General features: G+C 29.9%; 1 protein-coding gene and 1 long non-coding RNA gene across 5 annotated transcripts in view; both read left to right on the forward strand.

Annotated features, from left to right (window-relative positions):
* Positions 1-15,726, forward strand: part of LOC117180111 (protein sickie) — a 319,545-nt gene that overhangs the window by 286,773 nt on the left and 17,046 nt on the right. For all 4 annotated transcript variants that reach the window (XM_033372441.1, XM_033372442.1, XM_033372443.1 and 1 more), the window contains one exon: positions 12,273-12,356. In XM_033372441.1, coding sequence (XP_033228332.1) covers positions 12,273-12,356 — 84 coding nt within the window. The remainder of the gene's footprint in view (positions 1-12,272; positions 12,357-15,726) is intronic.
* LOC117180113 lies at positions 13,235-14,564 on the forward strand. The gene is made up of 3 exons (XR_004468006.1): positions 13,235-13,279; positions 14,249-14,360; positions 14,451-14,564. It is a non-coding gene; the product is annotated as an uncharacterized LOC117180113 (long non-coding RNA).

A 15,726-nucleotide genomic window follows, 5' to 3' on the forward strand; every position in this document is an offset into this window, starting at 1 on the left:
CTTGATAAATCCATGTCTCGCTACCGTATAGTACAGTCGGTACAAATATAGAATTATGTATTGCCATTTTAGCTTTATTTGATATATTTTTACTTCTGATAATTTACATTCATTCAAATTAAATAAAAAGTAAGAAAATTGGCATCATGATTACTGTGGTACGTCTACCTTACTTCATGAAAATTACAACTTGTACAGTTCCAGTCATTGATTCAAGTAACTTGAAGTTGCTGCAAATAACTTTCAATTATTTATTTTTTAAATTGTAGAACTTTGAAATTTAAATCTTTAAAATAGAAGTTTTTAATTCATAATATTTGGAATAAAAAATTATGCAAATTTAAATTTACAATTAAATTATCTGTAACTTTTTCAATTTCTACAATTTGTAAGATTCAGAATAGAGAACTTGACATTTGATTTCCAAAATCGTCAAAAGAATTGTTATGCATACATCTTTAAAATTTTTCAATTATAAAATGGCAACTTTAATTTGCACATCGTGAAAATTTAAGAATTTTCCATTATAAATCTTCAAAACTAAAGTAATAAAAAAAATGTTCCAAATTGCATATAAATATATATGAAATTTGGATATAATTACTTTTATGTGGATTATAATTAATATAATAATTGGAAATAATTTGAAATCCTCTATTACGAAAAATCAAGATTTTTAAATTGTAACTCTTTATAATTGTTCCTTAACAAAAATTAAAATTAAAATTTCCTCCAACTTTAAAACAATTTCTTGATTGCCTCTCCTGAAATACCCTTTTTTCGTAAAGCATTCGGCATTTACCCCATTCCGGTAAAATTTTAATTTAAATTTCGAATGAATAATTTAGGTGCTTTATATTCATAGAGTGTAACGTGTAACTGCGTGTAGCGAGTCTAGCAACGCGGTAGTAACGATCGTAATAAGTGTCGATGTGCGAATACAATATAGTGGTTGGCAGTATTTCTTAAGAATGATAGACGAGTTTCAATTTACGGGTTTACAACCGTATGGCGCCCACGTGTCTAAAGGCATTGGATTTGAGAAGGGGAAAGTGCATAAACGAATGGCGTAGGTGGTCCAGCGCCAGCATCACCTATAATCCTATATAACGTCTATCTATATAGATACGATGATATTACTGTCAAGAGGACATTAACGCGTGCTGAGCATTTACAAGGTGATCGGATTTATAGAGTACGTAGGTAGGCCGATGTCTTCGTTTTTCCATAAAACGTGTGAGTACGACATCATTACAAAGGTAATAGGTCTCGTTGAGTTGTAAACGATCTCTTTTCATTAGGAGATACCCAATTTCCTACAAATGTTTTTTAACTTCTCCAAGCGGTTTAAAACAAACATTTTTTATCAGAGGTGAAAAAATCCACGTGGTGTGAGTCGCGCGAAAAATTATGGGGATGGCATCGGGGTACAGTTAAAGAATAACTTCATAGATTTTAAAATTCACTTCCATATATTTAACTTCAGAGTCTTTTCCAAATTCCCCTTTTAAACCCTTTTTTGAAAATAATTCTTCTTTTTATCCCTCTGTTTTCAAGCAACTTCGCCTTGGCCCCCTTTTCTCGTTTTTTTTTCGCTTAAATGCGACAGAATTTGTTTGAAAATCCATGTAGTTAGCAGAAAATTAATGTTTTTGTCTTCTACCAAAATTCGTCTGTTTGGCTTGGGAATTCAATTATTTTGTTTAATATGCCTCTGTTTTTAGTTTAATTTTAATCTTTTATGTTTAAAAAGAATACCATTTGGTTATAAATTGTATTGTTGCAGATTGAAAATTAAATTTGAATTAAATTTAATTTTCTTACTTAAATCATTTTGTTGAAAATTTGTCTCTTCTTTCAAATTTCAACTATTTAGTTGTTAATGCAACAATTTTGTTAAAAATTATATAATTTTTTTTTTGAAAATTCGTCTTTTTGAGTGGAAAATTCTTTTTTTTTTCGACATAAAAACTCTTTTCTTGTTGAAAATTTAAATTTTTAGTTCAAAATACAATATATTTCAACTTCAAATCTTAGGAATTTAAAATTCTTATATTGAATAATTTAATATGGTTCTACATTAATGTTAATAAAAATAATTTATTTACCTATTTTCGTAAAAATCACCCTATTTCCCCTGTTTGAGAAAATTTTGAGCTATGAAGAAAAACCTCAGAATAAAAGTAAAACCCGTGATTTACTAACCACTACGTTACTTGTGGAGGAGGAGGGGGGGAATTTTGTATTATTTTTTAAACGCTAGAATAATAAATGCAAGTGGAGATCCACGTGCAAATTTATGTGGGAATTGATATAAAAGTCTTCGTAAGAGATGTGTCGAAATAGATCACGCTTTTTAGTTTTGAGTACCTCATTCAAATTACACGTGGTTTTCAGTAGTCTAAGTAGATATCCACGTCGATTGTTAGTTTCGCAATCAATCTCAGTTATTTTAAAAAAATTTATTTTTTAAACTCCAGGTTGAAAAATGAACGTGGAAATGCATGTAGAACTTAACATAAGAGATATGAAAAAACATACATTATTTTTGAGTTTTGGATATCTCATCTGAATTGTAAATCGTTTTCCTTAATTCATGTTAACTACCACGTTAATTTTAGGATCCGCCAAAGGAAAACCCCTGAGAAAAATGCACGTGAAACTTTGCCACGAAAAACTAATTTCGTTGAGAGCCAGGCTTCAAAAATCGTTAGAGCCTCGTTTGGCGTCATTCCTTTTAAGGTAGATTAGGCGAGAAAATCCAATAAGCCAAGGGAAATGAAAGAAAAGAGTAACAAATGAGATATGATGATACCCATAGAAAATTAAAGGTAGCACGAAAAAGGCGTAGCCGAGAATGACTGGCGTGGTGGCCCCCATTAACGACGGTATCGGACCTCCTTTCAACATTTAACGTCTTCGCCACTAATTGTAAACTGGGAGCACTACGGTGTAAATTATTCACACCTCAAGGTGCGTGTTTTACAGTCGATATTTCTAAACTTGGTGAGGCGCTAAGACAAACGTTCATTCACCTCGAAACTTATCCAGAAATAGGGATCTCATTGCCAAAACACAGGCGCTACATTAAAACTGAAGATTTACTAAACGGGGAGTTTAGCCTCGAAGTAGGCGCGAAAGTGATTTAAAGACGCTTTTACGTCAATGAAAAGCTGGGGAGTTTTTTTTTAATCAAGGGACCGTTTAAAAACTACATCAAGCTATTTTGAAAACTCCCATACCCCCTCCCTTTTAAGTTAAAAATTGTCCTTCGATTTCATTTGATAAACTGTTGAAGGCGATTTTTCACTTCAAAGTTAAAGGGACGAATTTTCAAAAAAAAAAAATAGTTGAATGTTGAACTAAAATTATGAATCCTAAAAAAAAATAATTTGTAACTAAAAAGTTCAACTTTTGACAAAATAGTAGAATTTTTAATTTAAAAAATGATCAACGGTAAATATAATAGTTGATATTTCGAACAAAAAGAAAAGATTGTTCAGTCAAGAGAGAAACAAGATTCAATCACATTGTTGAATTTCAGAATCAAAAAGACAAATTTTTTGTAAAAATATAAATTTTCAACCCAAAAATATGTATTTTTACAGAAAAAATTAATTTTTTACCAATAATGTTGAATTTTAAACCAATAGCGATCAGTTTACACTTTACATTAAAAATGGAATACTAAAATTTACAGTTCAAAAAATTGATTTCCCACAAAAACAAGATGAGTTTTTAACGAAATACATGCATTTTTGACCAAGTAGTTGAATTTCCATTTAACAGAATTAATTTTCTATTGAATAGATGAATTTTCAATGAATAATGGAATAATTAAAATTTTAGTTAAAACAATTAATTTTTAATTGATTGTTTCAACTGAAATTTGAACTAATTTATAAAAACTTTATTTTATGAGTTAAAAATTCAATTTACCACCTGTAAAATGAATTTGTTTACAAATTAGTTCAACTTTCAATCAAATAATTGGATTTTCAACCACAGAAGGTAAATTCCCAATGAAAAATTCAATAGTTGAATTTTCAACTAGAAAATACCAATTTTCAGTCAAAAATGGATTAGTACAATTTTCAGTTAAGAGAATTAAATTTTAACTAAAGTAAGTAATGAATTCTTCAACAAAATAGTTCAATCTTTAACCAAGTAGTAGACATTTTAACCAACAGATATGTGAAATCTGAACGAAAAATATAATAGTTATAGATTTTTATAAATGAAAGCGAAATAACTTTTAATGAAAAATGGTTGGATTATCTTATTATTTTCTATTAATTTATTTAGCACTTAAACAAAACAACGAGAAAATGGGAAAGTTTCTTGAAAATTTGAGAAAAAGAGGACTTCTTTTTAAAAAGGGGCTAAAGAGGGGAATAGGGAAAAGCGGGTGAAATCTGTATTTAGATTCTTTACTTGTGAAATAAAATCACTAATTTTATTTTGTTAAGAACTTAAAAAAAATTGTTATTCACCTCGTGTACAAGTTAGCAAAAAATTGTAATTAAATTATCCATCTGTAATATCAAATAACGACTAAAGTAGGCATCAAGCCTTTCGTTATCTGCAGACAATTTTACCCCGTGTAACTTTCACATCGCGCGGCTCGATTAAACGCGGGTATTTTTGTTTTTCCATCAGTTAATTACATTACGATTACACGTGTTATTGAAAAATGAAAAAGAGAATTAAAATCACGGGCGTATCGCTGCAGTCCATTTAGCGAGGCTTAGAATTTCATACGCCGATGAAAGTCTCATAGCACGTTAACCCGATTTATTACCGTTACGCGCTAGATTCAGTGGGTATGGGTATATTGCTTCTGATTGCAAAAAGAAAATCTCAAAGTTGACCTGTTATAGACAATCTCTGATAGACAATAAAACTGTACTATAAATGTAATATGCTATATTTCAATCTACATCTGATAAGGAAATAAATTAAGTCAGTACTCTGTTTTAAGATCTAAAGATTTTAAAGCGAACAAGGATTTTTCTACTGTGATGCCAATAACGCAATGAGATAATTTATGTATAGATCGTGTGTAATATATAATCACCACTCAAGATTGTGCTACTCTTCCTGTATAGAATTCATACACTGATACCTGAATCAGCGTCAGGACTTATTCTGAGAAGTTTTTAATACGACACGACTTCCATTTTTAGATGTTACACTGAACTCCCGATATAAGACCGCTTTCGGGCATGGCTTGCTTTGTCCTTGATCCTAAATCGAGGGAATCCAAACGTAAACAAGCATGGGCGCATGAAATATATCTGTTGGAATTGGATTTGGATGCATGACGCAACCTGATAGAACAAACGCACCGAGAGTGCAGTCTTGGAGCACCGTAAAAACTGGAGATCTCTTTTTTTTAGTGTACCACTTTTTTGCATCCTACTTTGCATAGAATAACTTTATGCATTTACTATAGTCAGTCCTCTTCTAAATTAAATAAACTAGATTTCGAAATCTTAAAAATTAGGGTATTGTCGAGTATTACGGAATTTTTCGTACTACTATATAACCGGTATATCTCTGGGCGTGCTAGAAGTATATTAGACTTGCGGAAATTCTTTAGTAGTAGACAGTTCGAAAAATTAGATAATATACAAATCAAAATCACTAAGATTGTCTTTTCTTTCAAATTGAAAGTAATTCTGAACTATACGACGATACATTCATTGGAAAAGTGATACCTGACTTTGTAAACAACCCTATTTTAAGGAACTAACGATTTTAATTATTCTTTTTTACTGTCTTGCAGAAAGGTTTGTTATCAGTGATGTTGGTTTAGAGTAGAGAGTGTATTCTTGATAATGTACGAAGGTTCTTAGGTGAACTTTCTAAGATAATTTGTCACCCACAGTAATGCAGAGAACACGGTTAACAAACGGATTCATCGAAAGAAGTAACTTTCCATTGGAGTGAGCTAGCCGAGGTTGCATATATTTTGCAGATCTTAATAGAGAGCTCACGAAGTTAATTGACGATCGTGTTGTCGATACGCGAACACATCAAGTTATAAATATAAATCGCTTTGAGCATTCGGTGGTAGGTAAGATATTAGAAGCGTCATATGGAAGCTCCATAAGTTTACAAACCAATCAAGTTCCTATCTATGCAGACATCATACAAACCCTATTCCATCCTGGGAATTTGATTCACTACAACTATTTATACCAGATAAAGCCAAATTCCTCCAAGTAAATACTTATGTGAACTTATTTTAGCAAATTATTTTTTTATTAGTTTCTCTATCCAGCGCCACGGCTTTCCAGGGATCAACTCTAGCATTGTACACTCAATTTTAAAATTTCATTTGGAATATATAATTTAAAAAGTGTTAATTTAAATAACTTTCTTTTTAATATTACTATGCTATTGACGATATATTAGCACCAACAAATTATTGACGCAGTGAGTTTGCAACTCTGTATTATTATCATCATGATTGAAACTTCAATTCAGACAGTTTAAAGAATCACTTGAACCAAAGTGTATCCACAATTTATAACTGCTATCTGCGCTGAAATTATTACTATTATTGTAAGAATTATCAGTTGCACCCATTTTTAATTATTCTTGAAACTTATATCAGTACAAAACAACTATAAACGATTTAAAAATAAAAGTATTAGTTAAACGAAAAATGATAAAGTTTAAATAAATAATTTATGATAATAATAGGTAGTTTCCAATTATTAATTTAATTTATTTAAACTATTAGCGCCAAAAAAATTAGCGGTGCAGTAAATTTATAGAAGTTTTTCATACTAGTGATTCAGATGCATCAATATTGGTAAATTATTGTTATTATTATTTAAATTATTTAAACATTATTCATTATTTGCTTATATTAGTTTACCTTACTCGAATAGAAAGTAGCCCATTTCTTCTGAGGAATCAAATAGTAATTTTCAATAACTCTAATAGAACAAAATAGAAGATTATTTGTCTTCGGCTGATTATTCTGAGAATTCGCTGAAAAAATAGAAAATCAGAAACTGATTTGCTGGAGGCGAGTGGGAAATCGGTTCGCAAATTATTAGAAAATAGTAAAAATTCTGCAAAGTCTCGGATGCTAAATTATTATTTTCTAATCATCTGATATCTAAATAATAATTTATAGATTGCCTGAAGCAAAGATTTTAAATATTCAATAGTTTTCTTCTTCTGAATTATTTTTGCTTTCTTTTCTATTGATAAATAATTTCCTGATTTTACGCGATCCAAGTCCCATTGAAGTGAATTAATGAAAATAAGCACTCAGACCATTTTTCCCATTGCGAGTTTCACAGTGGCGGACTTCCCATAGACGGTAAAATAGGGATGGTGGGGGGGCATAATTTTCCTGCGATAAGTTTTCAAAAATTTCGAACTTTTTTTACACATGCAATCTGAGTGGGGGGGGGGGGGTTGCATAAAGATTGACTGTAAATACTAATTTTTTATTTAACCTACGTATGTAGTTTATTCAAAATATTACATAATTCATCTGATGATGAGGAAACAAGTAATTTGATTTTGAATGATCGTGTTGGCTTTTATTTTAGACTTTAAAGAAACTGAACTCTCGCCCATTTTTATATTCCAATTAATTCTCTACTCGTTTTCTTTTGATGACTGAGCCTTTCTCCCTCAACAGTAGTCGATAGTCTTTCATCCGTCACATCAGCTGTCAGACTTATATACATTTTATTCGTCATGCCTCTAATCTCTTATCCAGCTGACTCTAATTTCTGCATTGATTTACTATCAGAAAAACAAGCACCAAGAGACAATGGAAGGTGACATTAGACAACTTGCATTTTTTATTTACCAGCTCTAATGATCTGTTATTGGCTAGACCCAGCTATAGACCTGCAATCATTTATGAGACATAAACATGTTTACGCGGAACTTGTTGTCATTTTGCAGTCACATATTTATAATTACATTGATTTATCACTGAACATCAAGAAACGTGTTCGAGAATTTTTTTTCACGCACTATTGAATACAATTAACTAAACAGGAACTCTTTGTCTTTGATAAAGACTGCTCAACTTGCTGCGGAAGTGCTGAAGTTCACATTGAAGTTTCTACATTTTCACCCCTTCTATTAAGTTTAGAGCAATCAAATTTTGACAGATTCGAAATGAAGCTTTACAAATTATTACACGCTCGCAAAAAGAAATCTTTCAAGGTAAACAATGTTTGAAAAAAATCTGTTCAAGTCTGCAAAACTAAACAGTTTTAAATTTGCGGCACTGAAATCTAAAAATTCCGGTATCGAACATTCAAAAATAAAACTTGTTATTGCTGAATATATTCCAAATTTAACTGTGTGACTGTTCTGTAACTATAAATTAAAACCCGAAAAATTGAATTGGAAAAAGCACTAAAAATTGCGCATATACGTTTTTAAATTTGTCGTTTTGCGAGACTAAGGCAATGACAAATTCGAGGAGAAATAAAAAATTAATGTTTCAAATTCACGCCTCAAAAATATTCAAGATTTAGATATTTAAATTTTGTAAATATACCCAATTGAACATTTCAAACTCCATTTCATAAAATTCAAAAATTTGTAATTCCAAGTGCTTAACATTATGCAATTTAAAATTGTAATTACAGCAAACTTATTTTACATTTTTATTATTAATTGTCAATGCTGTGTTTTCCGCGCGTTATAATAATTCTAGTTTTCAATAACAAATTTAAATTTATTGCATCTTTTCATATAAAAGAATTGAATACAAAAGCACAAAAAGCAATTTGTCTTCAGTAGAAAATTAAAAATCCATTCAATGGAGTGTTTGTAAGAAGCTCTTCAAGAATTTGCCATTAAGGACTTAGAAAGAACTTAGAACTAAGACTGACATTAAGTGTTCCTTTGCATATTTATATAATACTAATATAATTTCTTACGTCAGACTCGGTTTTTCTTTGATCTTCAATGCGGACGTAATTGTTTATAACCTTGGTTTGCGACAGTTGTTTTCTTCTTGAAAAAGAGCAGTTTCTTTTGATGGTTTGCACCTTAAATGCTCGCTTCTTACTCATTTCTCAGTGTTGTGAGATCACCCTATAGAAAAGATGCTACGGTGAATTACCATTGCAGATAGCCCAGGGCGATTTCTGGCAAAGATAGAGACATCGAAGACCTTGCAGTTTGCACCACTGCAATCTGCAACATTCAGGGTCAGTCGAGAGATCCTGCTACACTTACAAAGTGATTAACTTTTGCGACAGCTTTTGAAATACGCGTCTACACTCGTTCAAACTAATAATTTCCATATTTAAAAATATGGAACGTGCGGGGTAATAAAAAAAGAATTTTATGTGAAAGATGTGGGTCATAAAATGAAGATCTTTAACAGGAGGGCCTCAGGTTAAAGGAAATTCCAGGTGAGGAAAAACTGGAAGTCATGGAAAAATCAGGGATTTGGGAAAAAATTGCAAAATTGAGAAGCAAATTGCAAGAAGCACTTAAGTGAAGAATAATCAAAGCTGCAATACAATCACCTTTAGTCACTTTTTTTGTTAAATCACTTTAAACTCACTTTTCCAAGATAAAGTTATCACTTTTTTAAATATAAAAGGATTACTATAGTTATTGGTCACTTTTCTTTCAATAAATTAACCCGCTATTTCTTAATTTTTATAAATTGCGTATCAATGTTTTGTTGTTTTTTAAAAGATTGCAATAATTCTGGAGGGATTTCAAAGGATTTCAAAGATTTTAGGTTATTCTTCAAAATTCAGAATGATTTCCAATAGATTTCAATAATTTGAAAGTATTTAAAAGAATTTAAGGGTATTTTAAAGAAAATTCCAAGATCTTTTGAGAGATTTAAAATATTTCAAGCGATTTCAAAGGATTTAAAAATATATAAGAGAATTTAATTATTTTATAAGACTTCCAAAATTTGGCGTGGTGGTTTAAAGAATTTAATAGAATTTTGGAAGATATTGAACGCTTTTATAGAATCTATAAGGTTTCAGGGCATTTCAAAATATTCCAGGAATTCAGAAAATATCTTCAGATATCGTGTAATTTTCACTTGACATTTTCAGTTGACTTCTGTAATTTAATGGGATTTCAAAGCATTTGAAATACATACTAATGGGCAATTAAAAGTATTCCATAATTTAAAATATTTCAAGGTATTTACAAGAGATTTAAAAATTTCAAGGGATTTCAAAAGATTTTATGATTTCAAGGGACCTTAAACAATTTTCATAATATTTTAAAGAATGTACTTGAATTTTAGAAGATATTGAACGATTTTGAAGGATCTATAAGATTACAGGATATTTCAAAAGATTCCCAGGGATTTTATAATATCTCTGAAGATTTAAATAATTTTAAGGGATTTTACAAACTCTCAAGGTATTTTAATATTTCCAGAATTTTTAGGAAATATCTTGAGATTTATTTCATTTCATTTTTTGAAATTTAATTTAAATTCGCCCTCAGTTATTATTACTTTATCCTGATCTTTTTCAATTCTTTCGAATTCTTTGAAATACTCTCTATTTGTTTGAATTTTCTTGAGGTTCATCGAATTCGTTAGAATTTTTTGAAATTCAAAAGGGGTCATTCACAAAATACGTGATGCGTTCATGGGTTGGTGGGGGTTAAGAACAATAGAAAAGGTATCACGAAGGGGGGGGGGAGCTGCAGTTCCTTAAAAATGTATCACGTATTTTGTGAATGGCCCCAAAGAAAATTAGTAACATTATTATTGCACATTAGGCACTGTTAGTCACTTTTTCAGTTTAAACAGTTCACTTTTTTCAAGTAAATTAAGCTGTGACGTTCCTGAGAATAATGAATTAAAAATTTATAAATTTAAAATAAAATAGTTTTATCCTACTTATATATATTTTTGTCTTTAAATATTAATGGTCCGAGCAAAATCAGGCAATTTTAAAAATGAAGTTATGGGGGCACCCTGATTTAAACTCTTGTTAGGAAACTAGGTATTCAACCAAGTTGGGGTTTAAGCTTAACTACTGGTTACGGAAAGAAAATGTTGGTAACACGATATCTGTAATATTTCAAACCAGAACCGTTACTATTGCCCGGTAAAACGATAAATTTTGAAAGGCCTAAAAAAGACCAAACGAACCTTTTACGACCTAATGAGCTCCAAACAAAGAAGATTTAAGTCGAGAAAATGAGCCTCGAACATGTGATTGTGCTCAGAACCAAACACATATCCAGACATCTACTGAAGAAAAATGTAACGACCCGCGTGTGGGTCGGTCAAGTCGCCTACGTTTTGCACGAGTTCAACTCGTCTCGTTTCTCGTTACATCTTTAAACGGTTGTCACTGATAAAATACCCACTTGGTAATTATTTACTTTTATGAAAATATATTTATTGAAAAAACAATAAAAACAAATTTTTCAAACTCTGGCGAGTTCATTGTCTTCAATATAAATTTCTTTCGTATTTTATCAATGAGAAATGCGGTCGACGCCCTGTTGACATTCCATTTTCTATTTTTATCTATTTATATCACACCCTATCGTTATCTCAATAAAAGACCGTCACTTGAAAAAAAATATCTTACTTGTTGCGTCGTTTAAAAATAAGGAAATCAGTACAGTGCTTCAGATAAGAAAAATCATCCTCTCTACAAACTACGCTTTTTAGATAAGACGACTCGAACCCAGGCACGTGATAAGAATGTAAACTCTTGGTTTTAAATTTAAATTGACATATTCGAATTTTCACTACCTAAATTAATTAAAGCAGTAAATTTAAACATCATTATTCATTCACCAAACTCAAAGAAATTAAAGGGGATATACAGGTAAATGTCGAGTGGTTTGACAATTACCTAAAAAATGGAATTAATAATGCTTAACTTGAAAACATTTATCCACTTAAGAACAAAAATTACAAGGAATAAGTTTTTTCAAAAATCGACTCACTTATAGCATTTTTTCAAATTTATATTTTTAATTTCCCCCTCCATGGTAGCCATACCTCTGACCAAAAGTTTTAAATTGTAGAAATGACGTACATTTTTTGGAGAACGTAAAAATGGTTGGAAAATATCGTTTTTCTTGTTTATATAATATCGAAAAAAAATTGGTTAGAAATCTAGTCACTAACTAGTACGGTAGAGACCCTTTTAATAATATTAAATTGCTACAAAAATTGACAATTTTACCAACACTTTTCAGGTATAAATTTTCATAAAATTATATTACAATTTTTTTTTAACGAAATGAATTTATTTCTGTTCCAGGCCCATGTCGTTTCAGCCTTCGAACAATCTTTATCCAACATGACCCAGAGGCTACAACAACTCACAGCGACTGCTGAGAAAAAAGTAAGTAGAATTTACTAATTTAAATTCAAAGTCCGTCAGCGTTTTAATTTTTGTTTTAATCTTGTTAACTTTTACTTTCTCCGAATTTTTGGCAAGGGAAAATAATTTTGTATTTCAAATTTACACCTTGGACATTAAGATATCGTTGTAGGTTTGTTAATATAGAAATTTAAATTTAAATGGTTTTTTAAAAATAAGAATTAAGTGATTTTTTAAGTGATTTTAATTTGATTTGGAAGGATTTTGAACAATTAAATACTAGCATTTTAGAAATTCTTTTTTCTTCAGAATAGCGAGTAGCGGCATGATTTTTTAGAAATATTTTTTTTTTCATATATTCTACAAAGCCATAAATAATGCAAACTGAAGATTTCTAATGTCAAAATAATCTAAAAACGTATTAGTCGTAGAAACTTAGGTGTATGTGCCATTTGCTTTTGTAGATGGCACCTATTTATTTCTAAAAGTCTATAAAACACAGTTTAAGTCATTAAAAAAAATGGTTGAAACTTGTAGCAGGCATGTTAAAAAATTCCCATTTAAAACCTAAACAAATGTATCAAAAGTTTAAACATTATAATTTCCCCAGTTTAATATTCAATTATTTTAAAAATCTGAAATTATTCAGTTAAACAAAAAATAGTCACCTTTCAGATTCTTCGATTTTTCCGATATTATCATTTCAAAATGTAAACCTCAAAATTATAAAAGAAAACAATTAGAAATTCCGTTCATAACATAAATCTACTGCAAAAATGGAGGATTGCAGCTTTTTCTATAAACTAAAAATTTATTCAGAAAAAATATTTGGATCATCTCTATCATCGGAAAAATTAATTTCTAGAAGAAATAATGGAAAAATACGTAAATAAAGATTAAAAAGCTGAAGAAAACTTAAAAACTCACTAATTTCTAGGAATCAAGTAAATAAAAATTACCACTCTGATTTATTATTGAAAAGCAGGGCTGCCACACATTAACTGAAGCCACTTTTATTTATTTTTTTTTCCAAGCTTCTTTTTAGTGACTTTTGAAATAAAAAGTCAATATAGACACTTTATTTCTTTATTTCATTTTAGGTTTTATCTAGAAAAAAAGTAATTATAATCAATCTTTGTATACAATCGATAGTAATATAAAATTTTCATTTCATCCTTTTCTCTTAAAAATGGCTCTTTGCACGTTGAAATTCATCTATTTAGTTAAAAATTCTACTTATGGTTAAAAATTGGACTTTTTTACCTAAAAGTGCAACTATTTGGTTCTAAATGCAACTGTTTGGTAGAAAATTAATATTTTTTGGTTAAAAATATGACTGGTTGAAAATTCAGTTGTCTTTGTTGAAAGTTACCTCTTGTTGAAAATTGATATTTTCGGGATTAAATTCAAATTTTTTTGAAAACATTTGACTTTTTTTTATTGAAAATCCGTTCTTTTTTTCAAACTGAAATTTGAACTATTCTATCTTTGACTGAACGTTTATATTATTTTGCTACAAACTTGAACTATTTGTTTGAAAATTTATTTATTTTGTTTTAAATTAATCTTCTTGATTGTAAATTTAACAATTTGTTGGAAATCTTGTGATTTTTTATTTGCTGGAAAATTAAGATTTTGGTTGAGAATTAATATTATTAGTTGAGAAATGTACTGTTTTGGTAAAAAATTAAACTCTGGTTTAAAATTAAACTACTTATTTGAAATTTTAACTACTTTGTAGAAGATTTACTATTTAAAAACAAAATTCATGTATGGATAAAAAATCATATCTTTAATTTTTTGCGTGTGGCAGCGCTGTTTGGAAGAAATAACTTAGAATTATAAAATTTGAAACACAATATTTAAATGTATCGATTCCCTTCGATAAAATGTGAAGTATAAATTTATTTTAGAGTCTGATAAGAAAAAAAATCATGGATAATCCAAACCGTCTTCTAAAATCTAAAGAGTGAAAGTTACCCCGCCCAGGAGATCTAAACGCATCCTTGAATGATTTTATACCTGGTCTCGATCAAATATCTCTCTACTCAAACATTCCTTTTCTGATACCAATATCTCCAAAGGATGCTAAAGTTCTTGTTCTAAAAATTCCAGAAGCAAGTTCATCAAAAATCCTCTCTTCTGATACTTCTTCAAAAAGTAGTTCAACTTCAAAAGAAACTCCCAAGAGTTCAATCGCTAAAAAGGTTTCAAAAGAATCCAAGGATTTCAAAAATCTAAAGAATTTAAAGAAGGGCAAAAGACAATCTGTCGGAAACCCAAAAAGCTTTCATGCGCCTGTAAAACATAGCTTGAAAAAATTAGCTAGCAGAACTGCCCGCAGTATTCATATATCAAGCGTACAATCGAAAAAGAACAAAAATATTTCTTCCCTAATTACGAGTGCAGGAGGAACGAGTGCAGCGGGAAGATTAAAACAACCGAGGTCAAAAGCTGTAAATGAATCTGACACTTCTAAAAGACTATCTAAGGAACTGAGTTCCAAATCCATGAGACAGCTTTTCAGCATGGCTGAATCCTGGAGTAGCGACTCTGTCTTAAGTCCTTCAGACAGTTGCACCTGTTGCCACACTTCAAATCCTTGTCCTCTTCATGCCAAAAACTAAACTAATGTTTGTGATTCATTAAAAAAAGACTTAATATTCTTAAACTGAGGAAGAAAAACTATAAATAAAATATGACGAATAAAATAAGGAAATCCGATTTATTATTTATTGTTATAGCAGCTTTTTTATCCAATTTGTAAATAAGTAAAATTACTAGTCAGGGTGGCCGCAGGTCAGGGACTATCTAGAAATAACGAAAAGTTAGGAAATTTTGTTGACCAGGCAAAGTCAGGGATTTTTTTTTTAAATTGCGAGAAGTCAGAAAATATTATGTAAAAAAACTTTATGTAACTCTCATGAATAATCAGGGTTGCCACACGGTCACTTTCAGTCACTTTGTTTTCATAAATTACTTTTTATCACATTTTTAACATACAATCTCTATAGTTACTTTTTAAAACGAACAGTTCACTTTAATCACCTTTCTTTCAATAAAAGAATCCATGTGTTGGCCACTATTGAATCCAGGTCTATACCTATTTCCGATTTTTTTAAATTCTTTTAAAATATTTTACGGTATTTTAAAAGATCCTTAGAATTTTTTAAATAATATTCAATAATTTAAGGGGACTTCAAAACGTTTAACATATTTTATTATATGTATTTTATAATATTCCAAAGGTTTTTTAATAGATTTCAAGAATTTTAAAGGGATTCTAGAGGACTTTAAAGATTAATAAATTTCAATGACTTCAAGTGATTTATTAGGATTTAAAAATGTTTGGGGGTATTTTGAAATGTTCGAAGGAATTCTTTAGAGTTTT

Source organism: Belonocnema kinseyi, chromosome 9 (genome assembly GCF_010883055.1).
Source record: "Belonocnema kinseyi isolate 2016_QV_RU_SX_M_011 chromosome 9, B_treatae_v1, whole genome shotgun sequence".
NCBI classification, from domain to species: domain Eukaryota; kingdom Metazoa; phylum Arthropoda; class Insecta; order Hymenoptera; family Cynipidae; genus Belonocnema; species Belonocnema kinseyi.